At 34.4% G+C, this 25282-nt stretch overlaps 1 protein-coding gene across 3 annotated transcripts in view; it reads left to right on the top strand.

Annotated features, from left to right (window-relative positions):
• LOC149797203 (acetyl-CoA carboxylase-like) overlaps positions 1 to 25282 on the top strand; it is a 197716-nt gene that overhangs the window by 70595 nt on the left and 101839 nt on the right. For all 3 annotated transcript variants that reach the window (XM_089961889.1, XM_089961888.1, XM_089961890.1), the window contains exons 12-22: positions 621 to 784; positions 2674 to 2928; positions 4918 to 4999; positions 7214 to 7284; positions 8453 to 8593; positions 8791 to 8919; positions 9977 to 10067; positions 11242 to 11457; positions 14387 to 14506; positions 22936 to 23036; positions 23760 to 23848. In XM_089961889.1, coding sequence (XP_089818015.1) covers positions 621 to 784; positions 2674 to 2928; positions 4918 to 4999; positions 7214 to 7284; positions 8453 to 8593; positions 8791 to 8919; positions 9977 to 10067; positions 11242 to 11457; positions 14387 to 14506; positions 22936 to 23036; positions 23760 to 23848 — 1459 coding nt within the window. The remainder of the gene's footprint in view (positions 1 to 620; positions 785 to 2673; positions 2929 to 4917; positions 5000 to 7213; positions 7285 to 8452; positions 8594 to 8790; positions 8920 to 9976; positions 10068 to 11241; positions 11458 to 14386; positions 14507 to 22935; positions 23037 to 23759; positions 23849 to 25282) is intronic.

The following is a 25282-nucleotide window of genomic DNA, read 5'->3' as shown; positions in this document are numbered from 1 at the left end:
CAATTTACTGGTAAATCGGTATGTCGTTATACCCTTACTTTTAACACTTTATTGGCTATATCATGCAAAGGAAATGGGAATTAGGTACCTTTGTCAAGGACACACAGAAGAAGTCAACATTTTGATTACAAGTTGATCACTCAGCAACTCAGCTACCATGTCAAAGGTATATAATAGAAAAGTTATGAATAAAACACTTTGCAAACACATACAGAATACAATGGAACCTATGTATGAGGAAATTTGTTTCAGCCATTGTCTGGTTGTAATAAAGTACAAAATGAAATTATCAAAATATTTATGTATCTTATCCAATTTATAATACAAAAATATTTATTGAATGAACACTTGATATTGCATGGCTCCTAGAGCTTTAGTCAGAGAAGGCTCCATGAGTAACACTTTACAACGATATATCATAAAATATTATTGTAACTGTGTAACTTAATGCATAGAAACCCACAACGATATATCATAAAATATTATTGTAACTGTGTAACTTAATGCATAGAAACCCACAACGATATATCATAAATATTATTGTAACTGTGTAACTTAATGCATAGAAACCCACAACAATTTATCATAGGTGTTGCAACTGTTTCAACATAATTTTTCAGGGCTTTAAACCGAGTTCAGGGACAGTGCAGGAGTTGAACTTTCGGAGCAGTAAGAATGTGTGGGGCTATTTCAGTGTGGTTGCCTCTGGTGGTCTCCACGAATTTGCCGATTCCCAGTTTGGCCACTGCTTCTCATGGGGCGAGGATAGAGAAGATGCCAGGGAGTAAGATAATTTTACAAATACCTTATGGATGGGAGGGGACTTTTTCGGAGATTTAATTTTCAAGGATTTTACCTGGCCTCAGCACGAAATTTAAGCTCAAACTTTGAGAATAAAATTTTTGTTTGAAAAGATTTGAGAATATGAGGCCTGAACATTGGGAACATGAACTAAAAACTAGAAAGTGCAAAGTCGCAACAGGAAAAGCTGCAAATTTTAATGTCAAATGTTGTGAAGATGAGACAACATTGAAATTTGCCTATAAATAATTACCAAGCATCCAGATTTCTTTGATTTCTTATCTTGCTAATGTAGTCATAGTTATTGAAAAATTTACATTTAGAAGTAAAAGTACCAAATAAGAAAAGTGATGAAATCTGAAAGAATTTAAAGAAATTCGTACATTTCCGGCAAAACCTCACATCATTTCATGGCCTTCATTTGTTAGCAATAGCAGCTATACTCAAGTAATCTTGCAACATTGATACATGTTAATGGCTTTTAGTTTTGTATATTGCCTGTAAACATTTGCAAAATTGGTAACCATGTAAACAAACAGCCACATGAATATCAGTAAAACAACAACTACCTGTAACATTTAAATGAAATATTTCCACATCTCTGCAAAAGAGGACTGTTTAGCAGAATTTTTATGTTAATTCCTCTCTTAAAGTATGGATAATCAAATGTGGCATCACTGGAAAAAAAAACATAGCATGATAGAAATTGGTTCTTCAGCACCTTATACTGTATTACACACCAAGTTGATTTACTGATAATACAGTAAAACTTTGATTATCTGGCACCTGATTAACCGTCAGTCTCTGTTAACCATCAGGGCATTGTACGTCAAAATATTAAAAACATGTACATATGTAGATATTATGATTTTTTGCTGACCCGGTCTATTGAATAATACTTTCAATGTACATATTCTATTATCCGTCTGTTATCATATCCATCATGGTCTAGGTCCTGCACCTAGACAGATAATCGAAGTTCTGCTGTACTGACAAACAATTCTTTATATTTACCTTTGTTTACAGAACCATATATAAGTAACATTTTATTTAAAGAAACACCATTTCATGTTTGTAAGCCACTGCCCAGTTTGTTAGTCATTTTAGATCCAACAAAAGCATTCCATACAAATGTCTGGGAGGTATGCCTTGTTGCATTCAATTATCAATTTTATACATCATATAGATGTATGTAGCAGTATGAAACAGTATACACTTCTCCTTAGAATGATTTTACCAAAATTGCCAGATATATTCAGCAAAGAAATGTCTCAGAAACTGAATCTTGTCATAACAAGAGGTAAAAGACATGCAGCAAATGAGGGCCCTGAGTGGTCTAAAGTGCTCTCTGTTACAGATCACTGCCATCTCACCTGTGTCTGCGTGGGTTCGAGTCTAGGATTCGGCCAATGTGGGTATGTGAGAAAGCTTGCCAGTAGCTTCTTGTGGGTTGCTGGTTCTTCCCGGGGTGTTCCCGGGTTCTTCCTCCACCATTAATACTGGCCGCTATGCATAGCCTATCGTGTGCTGAAAAGTAGCGTTAAACCCCACAACAACAACAACATGCAGCAAATGAAACAGTTGAAGTTGATTCTGGTATGGCATACTTATTGTCAATGTTTTACATATAATTCTCCAATTCATGAATTTGAGTACATTTACTGATGAAAAAATGCATTTTCTGATGCAAAGCCATGAAAATTGATACCTAGAAAAATAAATAAAATCACCATATTCTGGAGATTAACATTTCATCAAGCCATTGTAAAATAAATACAAATGCAACAAGCCATTGTAAAATAAATACAAATGCACATATACAGTATGAATTATTCTAGACTTTATTTACTCTTGTGTCTGTTTATTTTCCAGGAATTTAGTAATAGCCTTAAAAGAATTGTCAATTCGAGGAGATTTCCGAACAACTGTTGAGTACTTGATCAAACTGTTGGAGACAGACCAATTCCAGAACAATCAGATAACAACAGGCTGGCTTGACAAGCTTATAGCAGAAAAAGTGCAAGCTGCTAAACCTGACACCATGACAGGAGTTATCTGCGGAGCTCTTCATATTGCTGACAAGAAGATTCAAGAGGCATTCCAAAACTTCCAGACCTCCCTAGAAAGGCAATACATTCAAAGTCTTGTTAATCAGATGCAGTTTGTTATCATCAGTACAAAACTTGACTCTTTAAAAAATGAGTTTGCTATATTGTTTATAATATTTAAAATGCTTGAAAGTAATTTTTTGGTGTTTAATGTAATTGTATTTAAAAGTAATTAAATTTTGCATTTTTAAGGAGCCAGATATTCTATACTAATGGCTTTAAACTGCAACAGATAATTATAATTTCTTGGATTGGTGGTACATAAGGTGTTCATTGGTGTGAAAAATTAGGGGGTCTAAACAATTAGAGGGTATGAAAAATTATGTACGACAAATTTGAGGCACCACAGTAATTTTAATTGATTTTAAACAAATTATATCTTATATCCATTCATGACATTGTAGTAAATAAATAGGAGTTTCTTTAATGAGACAAGACTTTAATGTAAGGCAGACCTAAAAGAAAAATAATGCATAGGTTTTTGGTTTCATAATGAAAAATAATGTTACTTGATTAGTCAGATTAAATTTAAATTTTTATTTTATTTTTTTGTTGATCTTAATTATCAAGTGATAGTTCTAGCTAAGCCATGTTTGACTGACTTTCTGTTGACAGATGTTAATGTATTGCTCAGACCAATTTTATCCTTTAATATGTTTGGTACGGATATAATAAAATATCTTGCTTCTGTTTGATCACACTATATACCTTGATTTAATGTAGGCTTCAATTAGTGCTTAATGCCTCAGGGAGCAATTCCTAGGTCTGTTGGTCAGGAGGGTTTATGGAATGGTTGGTTGTCTGACATCTCTTGTATGTTTATTCATAAGCACTAGTATGTTGATATTACTAATGAACTACTTGGAGGATTGCCATGAACTTTGCACACTTTCATGTTATGATGTCTGTTTGGTCCTGAATGAAATGGCCCCACTCTGAAATCCAATTTGGCTGCCATAATGACCCTCTTAAAAATCCTGCTATCACTACACTCCACCTGAATGAATGGTCATATCAACATAATGGAAGACTTGTTATGATGTGTGTTTGGTTGTAAATGAAAATGGTGCTTATCTGACCTCCAATATTGCCATCTTGAAATTCTTGTTATTGATGCTTCTCCTAGCTGGTTGGTCATATCAGTGTAGTGCCTTTACCAAATGACTTCTTATATTGTCTTGTTTGTCCAAAATGGAAATGGTGCCAGTCTGATATTCAATGTGACCATCAGTAGTAATCTTTTAAAACATTGTTATTTCTACTCCTTGCAAATGGATGGTCATATCAAAAAGGATTTTTTCCCCCTTAGACTTCTTATGATATTTTTGGTCCTGAATGAAAATGGTGCCAGCCAATTGCACATCCAGCATACCTGCCTTGACAGTCAACATGTAAATCGTTTTGTCAACACTCCCCAAAATAGATGTTCATATTGACATGGGGTTTTCACCAGAAGACTTTGAATGACATCCCTCATCTTACAAATATTAGAACATCATCCCAAAGGATATATATAAGGTTCTTATAAATCTGTCAAGACATACTGCCTGCAAGAAATTGTTTTTACATATTGAGAGGAAGAAATTATTTGCATTCATTAAGATTCATCTCAAATTTAAGCTGGTGTGAAGTGTTAAAATTTTGAATTTGACACATTTCTGTGCATTTTAGTGCATAAAAAGTTGCCATTATTGTACTGACATGTTTTTAAACACCAGAACATAGATACATGCATGCATGCCTGCATGCGTGCATACATACATACATACATGCATACCTACCTACCTACTACCTAACTAATCTGCTCTGCTCTGCTCTATTGTACTGTACTGTACTGTACTGTACAGCTCTGCACTGCACTGTACTGTACTCTGCTCTGCTCTACTGTACTGTACTCTACTCCACTTCACTCCACTCCACTCCACTCTATGGTTAAGGGGTGAAGCCACATTTGCACTAACCATATTAATGTTTAATAATATTTTAAATGTATGGGATTTTTCTTTAGGGGACAGATTTTGCCTGCAAATTCCCTGAAGAACAACGTAGATGTAGATTTCATCTATGAAGGGATGAAATACTCACTTGATGTAAGTTGACAAATAGAATTAATGTTAAGAATTGACAAGACCTGTTAAGGCATTGTTGACCCTAATATAATTTTTAAAACTTAGAGTTCAGAAAAGCATGTATGCTTGTAAAATACCCCTCGTATGCTATAACAAGACTGGACTGAATTTGATATTCAGTTGCTCCAGTCATGTTAGTGCTTGGTGACCTTGACCAAGTTTTCAAGGTTACAGGGTAACATTCTTTGTAGTGGATGAGTGATAAGGGACATCTGACTTCCCTTCCAAAACACGTTACACTTGTCTACTAGTTCAACAGGAAGTTTGGATTTAAAATGAATAGTTGAAGTGAAAGATTATACCTTGATATTCAATAGTTCTGATTTTATTCTTACATGCCGCTGCCTGGCAATTAAGATATTTGGACCTAATGATCCAAAACTAACGAGCATTGAAATGTTTCACATCTACAGGGTGCACAAGCAGTGACATCATTGATGCACATTTTACTGACACATGACAACAGTATGCTATAGTTCTTATTAAAATTAATTACTACATGAATAGCAACTCTGTAAATTCATTGTAGGTATTTAGCATATATATATATAGAGAGAGAGAAAGACTAGATAAAATTATACACGATAAATATAATGTATGGTATCACTATTTAATGGAATTTGTCACAAGTGCCTGTGCTCACTGCAGTGCCAATATTTTTATGGCTGATTACTGCTTCCCAGTGCCACAGAACAAAGCTAGATTTTCAGCTTTTAAACATAAAGAGCAAAAAGTTTTAGTAACAAATCATTTATCTGTACTATTTACAGAACTGTGCATATAAAAAATCCATAATTTAAGGGATTGAGAACATCAAGTTCACATGAAGCATCTTCTCAACAATTTGCTTCTGCATAACTCTCAGACTCAGCTTTTCCTCAATATATTCTGTAACCATCACCTTTAACTCATAACGATTCCATATTTAAATATAAATCTGATACAAAGGAGTACTATGCCAAAGTCCACTATTTACCATGTTGACATACAGGATAGCAGCACTCTGTAGTTGATTACTTTATCTGCTGTCTCTTTTATTGAATGTGTTAAAACTAAGTTTCAAATATTTCAGCAAGTTACCTCACCGGTGCAAAATTCAATATCATCGTAAAGACTTGAACTTCCTCTTTAAATTAAAATATGCAGGCTTTTATTGCCCACCAGCAGCATGTATTATGATGTCCATTTGTCTGTCCATATTCATGTCCATTTGTAATCTGTCTATAAAACTGTTCCTCTAGAAAACTGAAAATCTTCCTCATGAAAATGCCAGAGAGTGAGAATTCATCTGAATGGAAATCATGGAGAAATTACTGACTAATAAGGCTTACTTGCAACTTTGAATGTTCATCATTTGGCTTTGTTAAATGAAGCATATTACCCCAACAATTTCTCCAGATTTAAAGAAAAATGGTTTATGAACAACTGCAAAATGCCTTGTGCATTGTAAAATTAGTTCTGCATGACATACCTCAGCCAAACTGTGTGGATGGCTTGTGCTTGAAATAAGGATAAAGGCTATTGATTTAGGGTCAAAAGGTCCAAGGGCAAGGTTGCAGACTGAAAAGAGAACTGGTTTCCACACAGTACCATTAGTTGTACATGACATATCTCAGTCAGACTGTGTGATAGTTTGCACTTGGGGTAAGGGAAAAAAAACCTTTGATTTAGGGGTCAAAGCATCAAAGGTCAGGTCACTGATAGAGGAAAAATAGTTTCTGCACAATAACGTTCTACATCTCTGATCTCTCTCAGACTTTTTAGATGACTTTCAATTAGGATAAGAATGAAGCCTGCAGATTTCAGAATCAAATGATTAAAGGCCAGAGGGTAACTCAGACTGAAAGAAGATATATTTAAGTTTATCTGCATCAAGTTTATTAATGATTGGGTGGGTATATAATGTGCGCTTTACAATACTCTTGTGAGTCAGGTTATTTCATGCTTCCAGAATTAATTTAATATAATTTATATTATATGTCGGTAACATTATTTTATGAACATTATTTGACCAGTAATTCTCAATAGGACCAGCAATGTTTTCAAAAGACTCGTGTTTAGATGGCTACCATAATAACGTGCATATTGAATGGTTAAAGTATGGGTAAAAGAGAGATCACTTTTCCATTCATTTGATCTGCACATATGTACAAGCAGTTGCATTTACTATTTCAGGTGGTAAAAATTGGGCCTAGTCGTTATTTTCTGACTTTGAATGGATCGTCTATTGATGTGGATGTACACAGGTAAGTTCATAACAGATATATTGTTGTTTTGCTAGTGAACAATAGGCATTGGATTGGAATTACCTTTTTTTTGGGGGGGGTGAGGCTGTCAATGTCATTATTTTAATCACTATTGATTTTTTTCTCCAATGTTTTTAGTTATACACACTGAGTGAAAAGTGCCTCAGTGTAGTGGTCCTCATAGAACACTAGATTCTGATTCAATGCATCTAGTTTGATCTTGAACATGCCTCAGCATAAGGGACTCCTATATAGTGTGGTAAAGTTTGATTAAAAACCTATTTAATCCTTCTTTATAATACACCCAGACTGAAACTGTTTAGGTTTTCACTGATTTACAAGCATCTGTATTCTGTGTTGCATCAGATCTAACCCCTATCAGTCACACTTTGTTTTGAATTTCATTCATACTGAGTAACTTATTATCTTCAAAAATCATGAAAGGTGGCATGTGATCAATGCAAAAACCATGTTTGTTCAGGGGGAAAGAACTCATTGCTTTGGTGGGTTTGGAAATGTCTCAGTATGATGGTATTTAATCCAGCACCATGTCAAACTTGTTCTTTCCATCAAATTAGAGCAGAAAATGTAAGGCATTTTGTGGATTTATTGCTTCCAAGAGCATCTTTATTGTGTATTATGATTTGTAAAAATGATGCATATGTACTCCATAGTTTTGGAACACAGACAGCCAAACCTTCGTTAAACATACACCTTGAAGGGGGAAGAAGTGGCCTGTTGTGTCAGGTGGTTGCTTAGTAGAGGTTTATTTCTTTCACAGTTGATTGCTTTATTGAGGTAACCTTTCAGGTACTCTTGACTCCACTTTATTCAAAAGAGGGTCTATTTTACAGCTTGAGTTGGTGTCATGCAATTTAAAAAGCAACATACTCTTGGAAAGATACCATTTTTTGTGAATAATTTATTTCATATATCATTCCAAAGAACTAACAAAACCCCAAAAGGTACAAATTTGGCAATTTTGAGGTGTGTCTTAACTCATTTTTGGAAATAAAAAGTCGCAAAATTTTAGTGACCATCAATTTTTATCAGATTTATTATCATGGGTAGTATACACATCTCTGATGAGTTGTTAGTGACAGTTTGTATTTTATGATTATGTTCATTTGTGCAGCTTGCCAGAAATCAAATAACTTTTGTTCTTCAGGCTGAGTGATGGAGGTCTTCTGCTGTCTCTGGATGGTTCCAGTTACACAACTTACATGAAGCAACAGGTCAATAGTTACCGCATCACCATTGGAAACCAGACCTGTGTCTTACAAAAAGAGACAGACCCTACAGTCCTCAGGTAAATAGACTGGACAATTACTGTTTTTCTGAACCATTTTACCTGGTCAGTTAAAAAAATTATGATAACTAGCCACTTGTATGACACATAAATGCATTATTTTTTTTAGAAGCTAATTTTTGGTAGTGCACGCTAAGATTGAACTGATAAAATTGATCATTATTTGAAATAACATTTATGAAATGAATTATTCGCAGATCGCCATCAGCAGGGAAGCTTGTAAACTATGTTGTTGAAGATGGGGGCCACCTGTTTTCCGGAGATGTGTATGCTGAGATTGAAGTCATGAAGATGGTCATGGAACTCAGAGTATCGGAATCTGGATGGTGATTATTTTGTTTACCACCTTTCCTCATTTGTAAGTTGAATCCAACTCAAGCAGCATTGACCCTGATCTGCCATTGCATAATGCTCCATCAGGGTCTTTGCTGTTTGTTCTACTGATTACACCTAGCATTGACCCAGATCAGCTGATGCATTATGTGACTGCAGATCTGGGTCTGTCCATTTTACTGTTGGACTCACCTTACAAGCAAGTACATTACTCCACTAATGAAAGTTGCAGGGTAGCTTTCTGTTGCCCATGCCAGTGGGTGAACATAGAGTGAATGGTTTCAACACAGTTTGGTACATATGTTCTCATTAGCCCACAGAAGAAATGTATTGATTTTAGGATCAGTAGCTTGAGGGAAATGCTTTTACCTAATAAGGAACCTATCAATTTGGAAGTTGTTAGTTTAAAGTACAAAGTCAGTGCTACTAAAAATAGATTTAACCATCCCTTACTGGCTGCCATGTATAGCCTATCGTGTGCTGAAAAATGGCGTTAAACCCTACAACAACAACACTGTGATAAGACAATATTAATTCCAATCACTAATCACGGAAATCAAGCTGTTTCCCTCTGGTTGAAGTGGGCAAGTTTGATATATCAGCCAATTGGATTTATTGGAATTTAACAGGCCGCTTAAACACAGTTCTTATCATTAAAAAACATTCTTGAGAAAATATGTAAATAATTTGTTTATTGGATGATTAATATTCATTGATATGCTAAATTCAAAAACAGCCAATCCTGTGGATAATGACTGTTACTGAACCATCAAAAAGTGGTCTTTTTGGGGCAGGTAGTCTTTATATTCAAATAAAAGTTAACTGTTGGTTGTACAGATGGGACCTATAGAACTAGTTTTTTTGTTGATTGGTATTCTTTGTATTCAGGTGTTCATTAGGGTAGGTTTGACTGTATTTGTTGATCTTTCTGAAATGATTAAACTCTCTGGCCTTAGCTTAAGGTTAAAGATATTGGCTCAAATTCCAGTCAGCAGTTAAACCTGGCAAACCATTATGACTTCAACAATTATATGTCTATTATCTCTACAGCATCCACTATGTGAAGAGACCTGGTGCGGTTTTGGATGGTGGTAGTATTGTGGCTCACCTCCAGCTAGATGATCCCAGCAGAGTGATACAGGTAGATTTATGCTATTTATGAACTGTCCATTTAACTTAAATATTTTAGTGAGGGCTTGTGTGAAAGATAAAATGGTATGTTCTAAAATATGTGTACAAATAGCTGCGGATTAAGGATTTAAGTATTAATAAGGAATTTGAAACTAAAAAGAATCTAGAATCACATCACCAAAGACTTGTTAGCTGTTGCTTGTGATTGGTTTATGGTTTACTTAATAGGATGACCTAGACATTTCCTGGTTGAAAAACTCATGGTGATTGGAGAAAAGACCTGGATCCACCATTTGTGAATATTTTTTTTAAAAGAAAGATTGGTTGGGAAAAAAGTTCTCAGGAGCCAATTGATAAAATTTGAAATTCTGTTGCTCACTGTGGAAATGTTTTACTCTGATTATGGAAGTCAATTTACAACAAAATATTGTTCTAGTCTTTGTTCCTGAGGACCTCTTAAGATATCCTTGAGTAGATACAAAATTAGAGCATCAGCAACAGTGGCTGCAAATTAAGGTGGGAAATAAACTGAAGAGGATGAGAATTGGCTATATTTGAGAGGAAGATTGGACTTGGTGTACCAGAATGTTGTACCCAGTGATGTGTTGTTTGGGAGGACAACCGGTGTGACTGGTTCACCAAGAAATTTCAATAGTATCATCACTAAGGCATGTGATAATAAGGGTTACTAAAATGGTTGTTCCTTTTAATACATAATTTAAAAAGTTAGCATTTGTTGAACGTTGCATTATTTCCAGATCTGTGTACTTTACAACATGTCTCTATTGTTGCTGCATACTTTACTGCACACATTTATTGAAGTTGTGGGTAGCATTTCATTGCAGATGTTAGGGGATTGTCTACTTGTTTATTTCCTGTTTAAAATCTCTAGCAGATGAGATTTTAGACAAGATTATTTTTATAAAATCCAGAGTGCAAAACATTGGTTTAGACTAAAAGCGCATAAAACTTTGAACTGATATGGTTTGTATGATTAGATTTACAACAACCACCCTTTTACTCAATCCCTGAAGCAAAATTAGAAATGTTAATCTACAGTAATAAGCATTTATGTAAAGATAACAATTTTATGTAACACTTTTCTGTCGTAGTTGTTAATGTCCAGCAATCTGCATGTATGTGCCTAATTTATTTGTGCTACATTCTTCAAATAATTGTTTTAGGCTGAGACCTTTACAGGCAGTTTGCCATGCCCACAGAATCCTCCAACATCTGGTGAGAAGCTTAACCAGGTGTTCCAGATGAGGATGGCAGAGCTTGAACATGTCCTAGCAGGGTATATCCTTCCGGAGCCTTACTTCAAGCCCCGCCTCAAACAGAGTGTGGATGAAATGATGAAATGTCTCAGGAACCCCTTACTGCCACTTCTGGAACTTCAGGTTTGTTTTTAACATTTACAAGTTTGCAAAGAAAATAACTATTTCAATCAAGAATCTTTTCAAAAGAGAAGGAATTCAGGTCAAAATGACATATACATGCTCAGTTGGTAGAGTCAACTTCAGAAAGCTAGTCTAATTCAATACTGTAGGCTGTAAAACAACATTCATGCATATTAATGAGACGATTTTGCATTGAATTCGTGGAACATTCTGTCATACTGGAGGCTGTGTTACTGATCTGGTTTGGCACAGACTTCAAATGTATGTATGTATCAAAAAGATCTTGAACAAAGGGAATATGAGTATCAACACATATTAATGAGGTGATCTTGCATCTGATTGGTGAAGCTTGTTACCACTCTGGAGGCCATCTGGATCTGTTATTTAGCACTGCTGGTCATCAACCAGAGGGGTTTATGGGATGGCCTGTTGAACATCATCCAACATCTGTCCACTACTCCTAAACAACTTGGAGCTTTGCCATAAAACTCTTCATCCCACAGTCTGGTTAGTCCTGAATGAAAATAGTGCTGCTCAGATGTTCAGTATGGCCACTTGAACAACTGTCGTTGAAATCTTGTTACTGCTGTTTGTTTGAAGTAGAAGATGACATGGGATTTAAACCAGAATTAAGATAAATTATAATGATGCCAATCTGAACTTGTTGAAAATCTTGTCAATGTGTATGCTGGTCATAATAACATGGGGTTTTCACCAAATGTCTACAAATGATGTCTAGTTTGTGAAAATGAAAATGGTGTAAATCTTACATCCAATATGTCTGCCACAGTGGTTGATATGAGAATATTATCACTTAAGAATATCAGAGATGGTTTCAACATGTAACAGGTACAAAGAAAACTATGGTGTAGAATTCCTGGAAATTCTTTTAGACAGTAGAACATATGTCCTTTTGATGGAATTTTGCTTTAAATTATTAATTATTGATTACACCAAACTTGACATTTGCATATATCTTGACAATATCAAAGATGAGTTGTTCACTGTCAAAGACCTTGTTGAAGCTTTTTTGTTCTGCACTTATGCTTTATTTGTAACAATACCTCAGACATATAAATAGTTTTATGACCAGATTTGTTAATTTGGAGTTTCTTAAGAATATCTGAGAAGGTTACAATGCTCAGTTGTTAAATAGATTATGAAAGAAGGCAAAAATGGGACTTCTCCAGAATTCCAGCCATTCTTTGGGCCAGTAGAGCATTAATCCCTTTGTGACTCTTGCTAAGTTTCCTTTTTATAATTCATCCCTATTGTTTTTAAGTCTTTCTGACCCATTTTTAACAAATTTTTTGTTTCTGCTGAAAAAATGTTTTAATTACTTGACAGATCAAAGCCCATATTGATATGAGGCTTCATATGTTATGTTTTGGGTTTCTTAACTTTCATTTTCTGTCAAGGTTTAATGTTTGACCCCTTTTTTCACTTAACATTTCCCACAAATTCATTCATTTTCTGTCAAGATTTAATGTGTGACCCCTTTTTTGACTTAATCTTTCCCACAAATTCATTCATTTTCTGTCAAGATTTAATGTGTGACCCCTTTTTTGACTTAACATTCCCACAAATTCATTTCCACTAAAATGGACTTTATGGATCTAAACCAGATTTAGTAGAGCATTAATAGCAAGAAGATCCAGGTCAGCATTTTCATTTTAACCTTGAAACTCTGTTTGACCTAGAACTTTGCCCTTGCATATTGAAACAAAGTCTTTTTTCTGCCTATACAACTTTTAGTTAAAATTCAGATCTTATGCTCATGGTGTTTTATTATTGCTTGGCAAGGTGTCATTCATTTTGACACTTTGACTAGTAAATTGTTGACAGTTTTCATTTGTGGAAAAGGTTGGTTAATAAGCTCACATTAATGTATAAAGCAAGGGATATTATCTCTCTATAGGAACTGATATCAGTGCTCTCAGTCTCACATTAATGTATAAAGCAAGGGATATTATCTCTCTATAGGAACTGATATCAGTGCTTTCAGTCTCACATTAATGTATAAAGCAAGGGATATTATCTCTCTATAGGAACTGATATTAGTGCACTCAGTCTCACATTAATGTATAAAGCAAGGGATATTATCTCTATAGGAACTGATATTAGTGCACTCAGTCTCACATTAATGTATAAAGCAAGGGATATTATCTCTCTATAGGAACTGATATCAGTGCTCTCAGTCTCACATTAATGTATAAAGCAAGGGATGTTATCTCTCTATTATCTCTATATAGGAACTGATATCAGTGCTCTCAGTCTCACATTAATGTATAAAGCAAGGGATGTTATCTCTCTATAGGAACTGATATCAGTGCTCTCAGTCTCACATTAATGTATAAAGCAAGGGATGTTATCTCTCTATAGGAACTGATATCAGTGCTCTCAGTCTCACATTAATGTATAAAGCAAGGGATATTATCTCTCTATAGGAACTGATATCAGTGCTCTCAGTCTCACATTAATGTATAAAGCAAGGAATATTAACTCTCTATAGGAACTGATATCAGTGCTCTCAGTCTCACATTAATGTATAAAGCAAGGGATATTATCTCTCTATAGGAACTTATATTAGTGCACTCAGTCTCACATTAATGTATAAAGCAAGGGATATTATCTCTCTATAGGAACTTATATTAGTGCTCTCAGTCTCACATTAACTTATATCAGTGATCTTAATTTCACATTGGTGTGTGAAGCAGGCATATTTTGTTTCTACAGGAACTAATATCAATGATCTCAGTCTCACATTATTACGTGAAGCAAGGAACATTATCTCTCTTCAGGAACTTATATCAGTGATATTAGGCTTATATTAATGTGTAAAGGAAAGAATATTGTCTCAACAGGAACTGATATCAGTAATTTAAGTCTTACATTATTGTGTGAATCAAGGGATATTATCTTTCCACAGGAACTGATATCAGTGATCTCAGGAAGAATCCCACTTCAGGTTGAGAGGACCATACGCAAACTCATGGCCTCATATGCCAGCAACATTACCTCAGTATTAACCCAGTTCCCTAGTCAACAGGTTAGTGTGACTACATCCACTTTCTTTCTAGATTTTCCATTGATTTGACAATGTGAATTTGAGTAATTCTTGGACAGAATCACCGTTGATATCAATGAGAAAAAATCAGTCTGAGAATTCACCCATAAGAAAAAATAATATTGAAGTCTTCTGTTTTCTCAGTGGTAATAAACATAATGGGAAATTGTGCCTTTGCTGTATTTTATGTAAAAGATGTTCTAATATGATGCTTATGTATAATTTTTATTATAGTCCAGCATTAGACATTAGACATTAAAAAAACCCACAAAAAACACAAATATCTCATGTTATTCAGATACTTGAAGACAAAGTGCATCAAGTTTTGACATTGTTGATCTGTCTGTCAGTGTGTCTTTTCATCAGTCTGTTATTTATTAGTTTCTGCAAAATAACTACAGTCCTCTTCCATGTACCTTGAACAGAGTGTATGATCGGGGCACACTTGGGGCAAGGAAGAATCTTGTTGACTTGGATGTTCCAGTTCAAGGTCAGAGTGACTGAAGGGAGAAAAAATGGTTTCTACACAATAACTGTAATTCTACGCCATGTACCTTGTCCAATATTTGTGGCTGACTTGAATTGAGGACTAGACAGAAACATTTTGATACTTTGATAAAAAGTAACAATACAAGTTCACAGTCAACAAAATTGACCTAAATTAGAAATATTTTCTGCACAGTAACTTTGTTTGAGACCATATACACTGAACATATTTTGTGGTAGATTGATGCACGTGGTTAGAAGAAGCAAGATGTTGGATTTCAGAGGTCAGATGTCAACGTCATTTCAGCACATCAACAGAAATAGTTTTGTGTCCATTTTAGTTCTAGATACAACATAGAGGCATCAGACATTGTTGATGATTTTTGTAACAGAAAGGAAGCATGTTGTAGATAGTGACGGTGACGGCTCAGTGGTTACGGTCATAATGACTTGAAGAAAGAAAAAATGCTTCCTGATGTTTGCTTTGAATACCATCTTTTGTGAACATATTCCATATTTTATTTGCCCTTTAGACCAGGAAGGAATATGTTACATTTAAACCAACAAGGTCAATATCAATGTCAACATCAATGTGACCCACTGTTCAGTTTTGTCTAAAGTCAAGCATAGCTTGCTGGTGCCAACTTACAGAACACTGGAGGCAGGTGTTGGAACTCGTCTTCAGAAATGCATTTCAGAAAAAAAATAAGAGTTTATGTATAATGTATACAGTATGACCCTGCTATAGCATTCTCCATTATAACATGAATTTGGATTAACATGATCGTGGTTTGGCTCCTGAAGTTTCATATACATCTATTTTTAACGTGCAAGAAAAAAATATTTCTTAAAAGTACAAAAAAACCTTAAAACATTTATTATCATTTTGGGGTAGAGATCGCATATGAATAATACAAGACGATCATTGCGTGGCTCCTAAATTTTATATGTATTTTTCTTACACACAAAAAAAAGTTTTTTCTTCTTAAAAGTTCGAAAAATAACTTGTAAAAAGTTTATTCAGTGATCATGCAGGGCTTCTCCTGTGTCACAAATTGCATTTTATTTTCCTTATTGGTGGCAAAATATACCATCTGGCAATTTTTTTCTTTTATTTTGTTAGCCGTTTAAACTTGTATTTACAACCATTGGTTTGGAGTGGAGAAATTCAGAGGCCCCATGAAAGGAAGCGTAAACGATATATAAAATGCACTGAAATTTGTTTATTGTTACATAAACAAATTCTTTGTTTCTATTGACAAAACATCTTAACAGTGCATTGTTATATCATAATCTGCTTATGTTGACATCTAGCATGAGTTCTGTATGTTGTGAAATATCCGCTTATTTTTACATTTCTGGTAGCAGAGATCAACTGGGCAAGGCATTATCTCATGATCTATCTTTCACTGGATTTTTGGCCGCTCGCTAGTAATTACTATATTTACATAGAGTGACTAATGTATTTGGGTGGTAAGTAAAATTCCTCTTCTTTTCACTCAGAATTAAATCCTTCAGAACACCCACATTTTCTGTAGTAATCCCTGTTATAAGACCAGAACAACTGCATCTTATCGACTGTTGACCCTTTTTTATATTTCTGATGCATGCATGGAAGGCAGCATCACTCTGCTACCACAAATGTAAAATAAACAACAACAACCCCAATCTCTTACTTGTTGCACTATTCAATAGGCAGGGAGGTACAAACTTCAATTGATCAAATGACAACCAATTCCTTTTTTAAAAATGTACCCAGATAAAATAGTTTGCTGAAATTTCAAAGAAAATAGATTACCTTTGAAGCACCGACTGTTATGAAAACATACTAAGCAAAGGGAAAAAATCAGTCTCAGTCATGCAGTACCATTATTTGATGTTGCTGCTACAATTAGAAACAGGCATTTGTTTGGTTCTTCAAAGCTGTCCTTTAGCGGTGACTTCAATAACACATGCACCCTTCATCAAAGAAAGTTGACTACAATCTTCAATAAAAACAAAGCACGTTTCTTCAAAGACAGTCAGTACCAGACATAAATAAAAGCAATGGAATCTGATGGATTGTTTCATTTTCCAACGTAACTGGAACACGTTTACCATGTTGTTAAAGTTTCCTTTTTGCAGGAAAAGGTTTATGCTTACAAATGCTACCATTGGCAGCTAAAAATGCAAACCAACTTTTACCAACTTGGGAAGTACTGAAAAGTAAATGTGCTTCATCATTTGTTATGTGATTGTGCTATTTTTTCCCCACTGAATTCAGACCTATAGGAACTGTGACAAAATTAATGAATATTTTAAATCTCTTTGTGTGCATATTTTCAATGGAATTACTTGCAGATTCAGTGTATGTGATGAGATTCGCAGGTGAGTACACGGTGTTGATGCTCTATTCATGCTATACATTAGACATGTACATATAAACAGTATACACATATCAAAGTGTGGGTCTCTGAATAAAGTAACATATTTTATATGCCTTCTCTGTTTTCACTACAGGTGTATTTCTCATTTAATATGTATCGATTTAAGATAGTAACTGTGCCAATGAAGCATGTATTTTTGTGCCCCCATTTATTACCTACCCCCCCTCCTGCAAATTTGTTGGGGTACATGCATCATTTCTTTTAGCTAACTGACCTGGTTGCTTATAACATGGTTCGGTCTATATCATAGTTGGGTTCTGTGCCTCCCAACTACCATGTTATAGTGGTGTCACACTGTGTGTGTGTGTGTGTGTGTGTGTATATATATATATATATATATATATATATATATATATATATATATATATATATATATATATATATATATATATATATGGCGAGAGAGAGAGAAAATAATACTAGTATAAACAAATAGGTTAGAGTTGATAACTCACTCATCATGTTAGACATTGGACATATGATGACCAAAATTATCTAATGTAATTATTTGGTCATTATGTTTTGTGCTGATTGTTGAAAAGCTCAATATTGACAAAGCATAAGACAGAAGAGGAATGAAAGCTTCCTTAGACTTATTAAAAACAATACAGTAAAACTATTGTCCAGGGATCTGTCCCTCAAACATGAATGCTTGTAATTTATCACCGTTTAGTGATAGAGTGTCATTGCATACAACTTCTCAATAATATATATGTACCCCCCTCCATAAAACTGATGCGAAAAGATAAAAGCAACTTAACTAACCTTCATTATCATTATAGTATTTAGGACTATTCAGATGAAATTTCACTGTAAGTTTAGATATGAAACTCAGTCAGGTCTTACTGTTATTAATGTAAATATCTTGATCATCCAGTTTGTTAGACACCATATTTTCAAAATTTGTAATTATTTTATTAGTACATAAAATTCCAAACACCAAGTATCTATTTTAAAAACTGAAAAAATACAAAGTTATGGTTGGAAAATAAACTAAATAATAATCATTCAACATGAAATTGCTTCAGTGACCGTTATTATAGCCCAAGTTCATTTGGCCATTGCAGCTTTTTTCATCTTTCTATTGCTGAGATGGTCAGAGAATGGCAGGTAACCAAATCTGATGATGTTTATTGTTGCCTTTCATGAACAAATTCTAATCATGAAATAGTTTGCTGACTGGGACAATGTAATTTGCAAAACCCAAGTATCCAGACCCCAAAAAATAACTTTTTCTTAGGATAATTTGTGTAATAATAGGATAAATTTATCCAAATATTGTCCTGGAAAATTAATATCTTTATCTTGATTCTGTATTGATCAGCCAGGCAAATACAATGGCAATGTAGGTAAACCAGGTTGCTTTATATGCTTGACTCTGTATTGATCAGACAGGCAAATACAATGGCAATGTAGGTAAACCAGGTTGCATTATATGCATGATTCTGTATTCATAGCCAGGCAAATACAATGGCAATGTAGGTAAACCAGGTTGCATTATATGCTTGACTCTGTATTGATCAGCCAGGCAAATACAATGGCAATGTAGGTTAACCATATGCATGATTCTGTATTCATTAGCCAGGCAAATACAGTGTCAATGTAGGTAAACCAGGATGCATTATATGCTTGACTCTATTGATCAGCCAGGCAAATACAATGGCAATGTCGGTAAACCAGGTTGCTTTATATGCTTGACTCTGTATTCATCAGCCAGGCAAATACAATGGCAATGTAGGTAAACCAGGTTGCATTATATGCTTGATTCTGTATTCATTAGCCAGGCAAATACAGTGTCAATGTAGGTAAACCAGGTTGCATTATATGCTTGACTCTGTATTGATCAGCCAGGCAAATACAATGGCAATGTAGGTAGACCAGGTTGCTTTATATGCTTGACAATGTATTCATCAGCCAGGCAAATACAGTGTCAATGTAGGTAAACCAGGTTGCATTATATGCTTGACTCTGTATTGATCAGCCAGGCAAATACAATGGCAATGTAGGTAAACCAGGTTGCATTATATGCTTGACTCTGTATTGATCAGCCAGGCAAATACAATGGCAATGTAGGTAAACCAGGTTGCATTATATGCTTGACTCTGTATTGATCAGCCAGGTAAATACAATGGTAATGTAGGTAAACCAGGTTGCATTATATGCATGATTCTGTATTCATTAGCCAGGCAAATACAGTGTCAATGTAGGTAAACCAGGTTGCATTATATGCTTGATTCTGTATTCATTAGCCAGGCAAATACAGTGTCAATGTAGGTAAACCAGGTTGCATTATATGCTTGATTCTGTATTCATTAGCCAGGCAAATACAGTGTCAATGTAGGTAAACCAGGTTGCATTATATGCTTGACTCTGTATTGATCAGCCGGGCAAATACAATGGCAATGTAGGTAAACCAGGTTGCATTATATGCATGATTCTGTATTCATTAGCCAGGCAAATACAGTGGCAATGTAGGTAAACCAGGTTGCATTATATGCTTGATTCTGTATTCATTAGCCAGGCAAATACAGTGTCAATGTAGGTAAACCAGGTTGCATTATATGCTTGACTCTGTATTGATCAGCCAGGCAAATACAATGGCAATGTAGGTAAACCAGGTTGCATTATATGCTTGACTCTGTATTCATCAGCCAGGCAAATACAGTGTCAATGTAGGTAAACCAGGTTGCATTATATGCTTGACTCTGTATTCATCAGCCAGGCAAATACAGTCTTAATGTAGGTAAACCACGTTGCATTATATGCTTGACTCTGTATTGATCAGACAGGCTTGACTCTGTATTGATCAGCCAGGCAAATACAATGGCAATGTAGGTAAACCAAGTTGCATTATATGCTTGACTCTGTACTGATCAGACAGGCTTGACTCTGTATTGATCAGCCAGGCAAATACAATGGCAATGTAGGTAAACCAAGTTGCATTATATGCTTGACTCTGTACTGATCAGACAGGCTTGACTCTGTATTGATCAGACAGGCAAATACAATGGCAATGTAGGTAAACCAGGTTGCATTATATACTTGATTGCCAATAAAGAACACTTGCATGTTAATATATGTAGGTGTGAATAACATGCCCTTATTTTGTTTTTAAATTTCTTATTTTTAGAAGAACAAAGAAAAAGTGTTTTCTTCTAGGTCAGTCTGATGAAAGGATCAAATCACTACAGTGGCCTGATCACAAAATTAACTACTTGATAAATATGAAATCCATCGTATTGAACCTAAATTCTTTACTAACCTTGTTAAACAATCAAATAATGCTTACAAACCTTGATAGTCCTTTTCTTTGGTTGCTTATGTTAATAAGCATGTTTCATTTCACATCACTGTTTATCATTTTCTTCTGTGGCTCTACTGGAAATATATATACTTATGACTGTTAATTTGATGTTCTGCCTTGTCACATTTACATTAAAGCTTTGCAAAGTATTGGGGTGCCCCGAATGGCCAAGTGGTCTAAAGCGCTCACCATTACAGATCACTGCCATCTCACCTCTGTCTGCGTTGGTTCAAGTCTCGGATTCAGCCAATGTGGGCATGTGAGAAAGCTTGCCAGTAGCTTCTCGTAGGTCAGGTTCTTTCTGGGGTTTCCTCAGGTTCTTCCTCCACCATTTATACTGGCTGTCATGTATAGCCTATCTTGTGCTAAACAAATGGTGTTAAACCCAACAACAACAACAACAACAACAACAACATCAATGCAAGGTTATGATTACCATATTGTCGTACCCATAAATGTTCAAGATTTGATAAACATTGATCTAATAAAAAAATTCTTCATTTATATTATTATTGATGGTTGAATTGAAATATAGTATGTATTATTTGGGCAGTGTTAATGTTCTCATCGGAGGCATATTTAGTGGACATGTTTTTCACAAGTATGGTTTGTCTGTTATGACAATATTGGCTTTAGTTTCTGCAGGATACCTTTACCAATTTGTTATGGGGCGTTATTATTTAAAACATCTTAATTAGTTTGGTATTCATCCTTCCTTGACATAATTTCAAGGAGTTATACACCCTGATTCTGTTCTCCAAACTTTGGTTTCCACGGCATAACTTTGCCATTTCTTGTTGGTTTTTGACTAAATTTGGTATAGGACCTTTATGTTCATGACACTTTGAATAAGTTCAATTTCCTGCACTCTATGTTGCCTTTTTTTTAAAGGCAGTATGCCCTAGATTGCCTATCTTCCTAATTTTGGTTTTTATAGCTTTACTTCACCAAGGATAGCTGGATTTCAGCAAATCTTGGCATGCAGCTTTATACTGATTAGACCTTAAATGAATTCAGTTTCATTGATTGCACGTTATCATTTACAAGAGTTGTGACCCTGATCACCACTCTTCATTTGGTTTACACAGCGTGATTTTAGTATGGAATATTGAATTTTAACCAAACATCATCAAGCACCTTTATATTGATGAGGCCTTAAATTATTTGGATTTCCAGCATTCCATTTGAAGACTTCCTTGATTGGCCATTCTTCTAACTTTGGTTTTACAACACAAGTCAACTGTTTTACTAGAGGGCCATTCTTCTAACTTTGGTTTTGCAACACAAATCATCTGTTTTCCTAGATTGGCTATGTTTCAGACTTTTGGTTTTACATCACAAGTTATCTGTTTCCCTAGATTGACCATTCTTCTAACTTTGGTTTTACATCACAAGTAATCTGTTTTCCTTGATTGACCATTTGTCTACCTTTGGTTTTACATCACAAGTAATCTGTTTTCCTAGACTGGCCATTCTTGTAACTTTGGTTTACAACACAAGTAATCTGTTTTCCTTGATTGACCATTCTTCTAAGTTTGGTTTTGCAAAACACGTCATATGTTTAAAGATCTGCATAGCATTTTTTCATTAGCAATGTCTTTTGTGTTGCATCCATCACTAATTGTGCAAGTTTATTTTCTTAAACTGTATTATTATCAAATTGAATTTAAAGTATAATTGTCTGAGAGAAGATAATGGGTTGTTAATCAGTATTCTAAGAAATGAAAGCTGGCAACGGATGAACTGAAGCAATAACATAACCAGAGTGGAAAGCTATGTATTTCCAGTATATCTAATGAAAGAATATATCACTATTTTCATTTTTATTGCATCCAATATCTTTTAAAAATGTACTGAAATTAAACTTACTAAGTTTGATGGCCATGTTATTGTGGGGGCAAATGTATATGATCCTATCGAATGTGCATGAGCAGAAATCTCCTTACAAGACACCATTTATTAATACTGCAATTTCATTTATTATTCGGTTTAAGGGTCACAAAGGACAACATTTTATAGATTCGTTGCACTGTTAATTTTTTATAATAAATGTGTGATCTGTTGTACAGTGCTTGCTTCTCTTTAACATTTGCTAGAACCATGTAACCTCAAAATCTACATTATTTTCCAGCAAACACTTTCACTGAGTGAACTATATATCATAAATATTTGTACTGTATTTTCCATAATTTTAGATTGCCAGTGCAATTGATGGACATGCAGCAACTTTGACGAGAAGAACAGAGCGAGATGTTTTCTTTATGACCACACAAGGCATTGTACAGCTTGTACAGAGGTAATGGGGAGGCAGATTATGTTTCCGTTTGTAAATCATCCAAAATTTATTTTTTACATAATCTTAATGCTATCGTGTGTAAGTCTGATCACTCTTTGTCCTAATCATTTATTGTTTTTTTGCTTCATTAGTCACTTAGTATTATGATTGTTGGTAAAGTTTCTTTAATGACTTTATCAGGATATAAATATGACTAAAGTTAATTGATTACAAGGAGAGAACCTGAAATAACATTTTCTTATTACTCAACCTGGAAATATTGATGTCTTTGCAATGTATTAATGTACCTGTAATAATGATGACCACAATAAAAAGGTTTAAACCATTTAATGAAGCAATTATTAAGGCTCGTGATCTATAGATATGGCATACCAGGTTATTTATAAAGTTTAATCACAAAGATCACTATAATATTTACTTTTAAGACACATCAAATGTTATTTTATCAAATTAAAGCTTTGGTAGTATAATGTTCAGCATTTGGTTGAATATAATCAGACATGATAAATACATTCAAATGTTTTTTTGTTTGTTTTTTTTTCTTGTTTACAAAAATCATAGAATTTATCTATGACACATGAATTATGATGGAAAATTGTGTGATACTTAAGAACATGGAAATATGAAGTGTTAACATTTTGACTGAGATATGACAGCTTTTTATTGCAAAGAAAGATATGAATGTTTTCAGTTCATATTGTTTTACAAATATTTGATTAACAGGTATCGTAATGGAATTCGTGGTCATATGAAGAGTGTAGTGCGTGAACTTTTGAATCAGTATCTTCGAGTGGAGAACCAGTTCCACCATGGTATAATTTTATTTTATGTTTACCAATTGCTTTCTGGTTGTTTTTTTTTATGAATTTTTCAGTTGACACAGTATTCATGATATAGATATTGATCTTATTTTAAACACATAATGTAGATCTTGATTTTTAATATATTTCTCTTGCTGCCTGATGTTTGTTTAGAATTCTGGCCATTCTGACTACTTTATATTGTACACATCACACTGGTCACTCTGACTTATTTATACTGTACACATCATTCAGTTCACACTTGTGTGTCTTTTCTATTTTAAACTGTACATACATTACACCATCATTATTTTGAACCCTATTTCACATAGTTGTAAAAGTTGCTGTGTGGATACATCTCAAGGAGACTAACTTGTCCATTCTGAACTAGGTCACTGTAACCTAATTTTCGTGCATTTGTAACTTTTGTATTTTCAAGTATTTGTTCATTACACCCATAATATATTTGAACCTCATTTTGCCTAATCATAAAAATTGGCTCATGAATACATCTTTTACATGCAAACTAGGTAAATTTGATGTAATTTTCATGCTTAAGTGCCTTTTGTAATAACAGCTATTTGTTCAGTACACACTCATATCTTGAATCTTATTTAACCTTCATGCATGAAAAGTGTCTTGTGGATGCATTATAAGGAGAGTATCTCAAACAAACAAAAGCTAGGCCACTGTAACCCATTTTTCAAATGTAAATGATTTCAGGGTTTTAGGTATCCATATTTTAATTTTTTTAACACCATCTCTACCTAGGAGCATATTTATGTACACTTATGAAAAATATTATGTTCATGCATCTCATTTGAAGTAATTCAGTCGTACCAAAAGTTGGTCACTGTGACCTATTTTTTATGTTTGAATAACTTTTGTATTTTCAGCTATCTATTCATTTCAGTATCTTGACCCTCTTTCACCAACAGGCATGAACAATTTATATGCAGATTCATTTCAAGGAGAGTAACTCTGATTCTGCTAGGGTTGCATAACTACTTGCATCAGCAATGACAAAAGTTGGTACAAGGCCAAATTTTGCCAGTACAAATGCTAGTCAACCAATCTCATTAATGCTTGGTTCATCTTTTGCATAAAGTAATGAAGATAGTATTGTAAACAGTAATTTAGAGAAAGAATTTGAAATCAATGGGTTTATGACCAAGCTGCATTGATAATGGACATCACAAGTCAACAACACAACAGTAGTGTAATCCTATTTCAGTATCATCACTGTCTGTCACCAACTTAATCAAACACAATTAACAACTTTGGTTCTGAATTCACTAACAAGGTGTTCACATGCAACACATGAAGTGTTTCATTTTAGTGGCTTGTTTCGAGTGAAAGCCTTCAACTTCAACACGGCTTGTGGATCACATGACTTAACTTACAGTCATCCAAAAATAGAAAGTTGCAAAACTCAACCAAGCCAAT

Source organism: Sinohyriopsis cumingii, chromosome 6, assembly GCF_028554795.1.
Source record: "Sinohyriopsis cumingii isolate HCF-2022 chromosome 6, ASM2855479v2, whole genome shotgun sequence".
Taxonomy (NCBI): domain Eukaryota; kingdom Metazoa; phylum Mollusca; class Bivalvia; order Unionida; family Unionidae; genus Sinohyriopsis; species Sinohyriopsis cumingii.
Note: the sequence above shows the minus strand (reverse complement) of the source record. Positions and strands in the feature narration are given on the sequence as shown.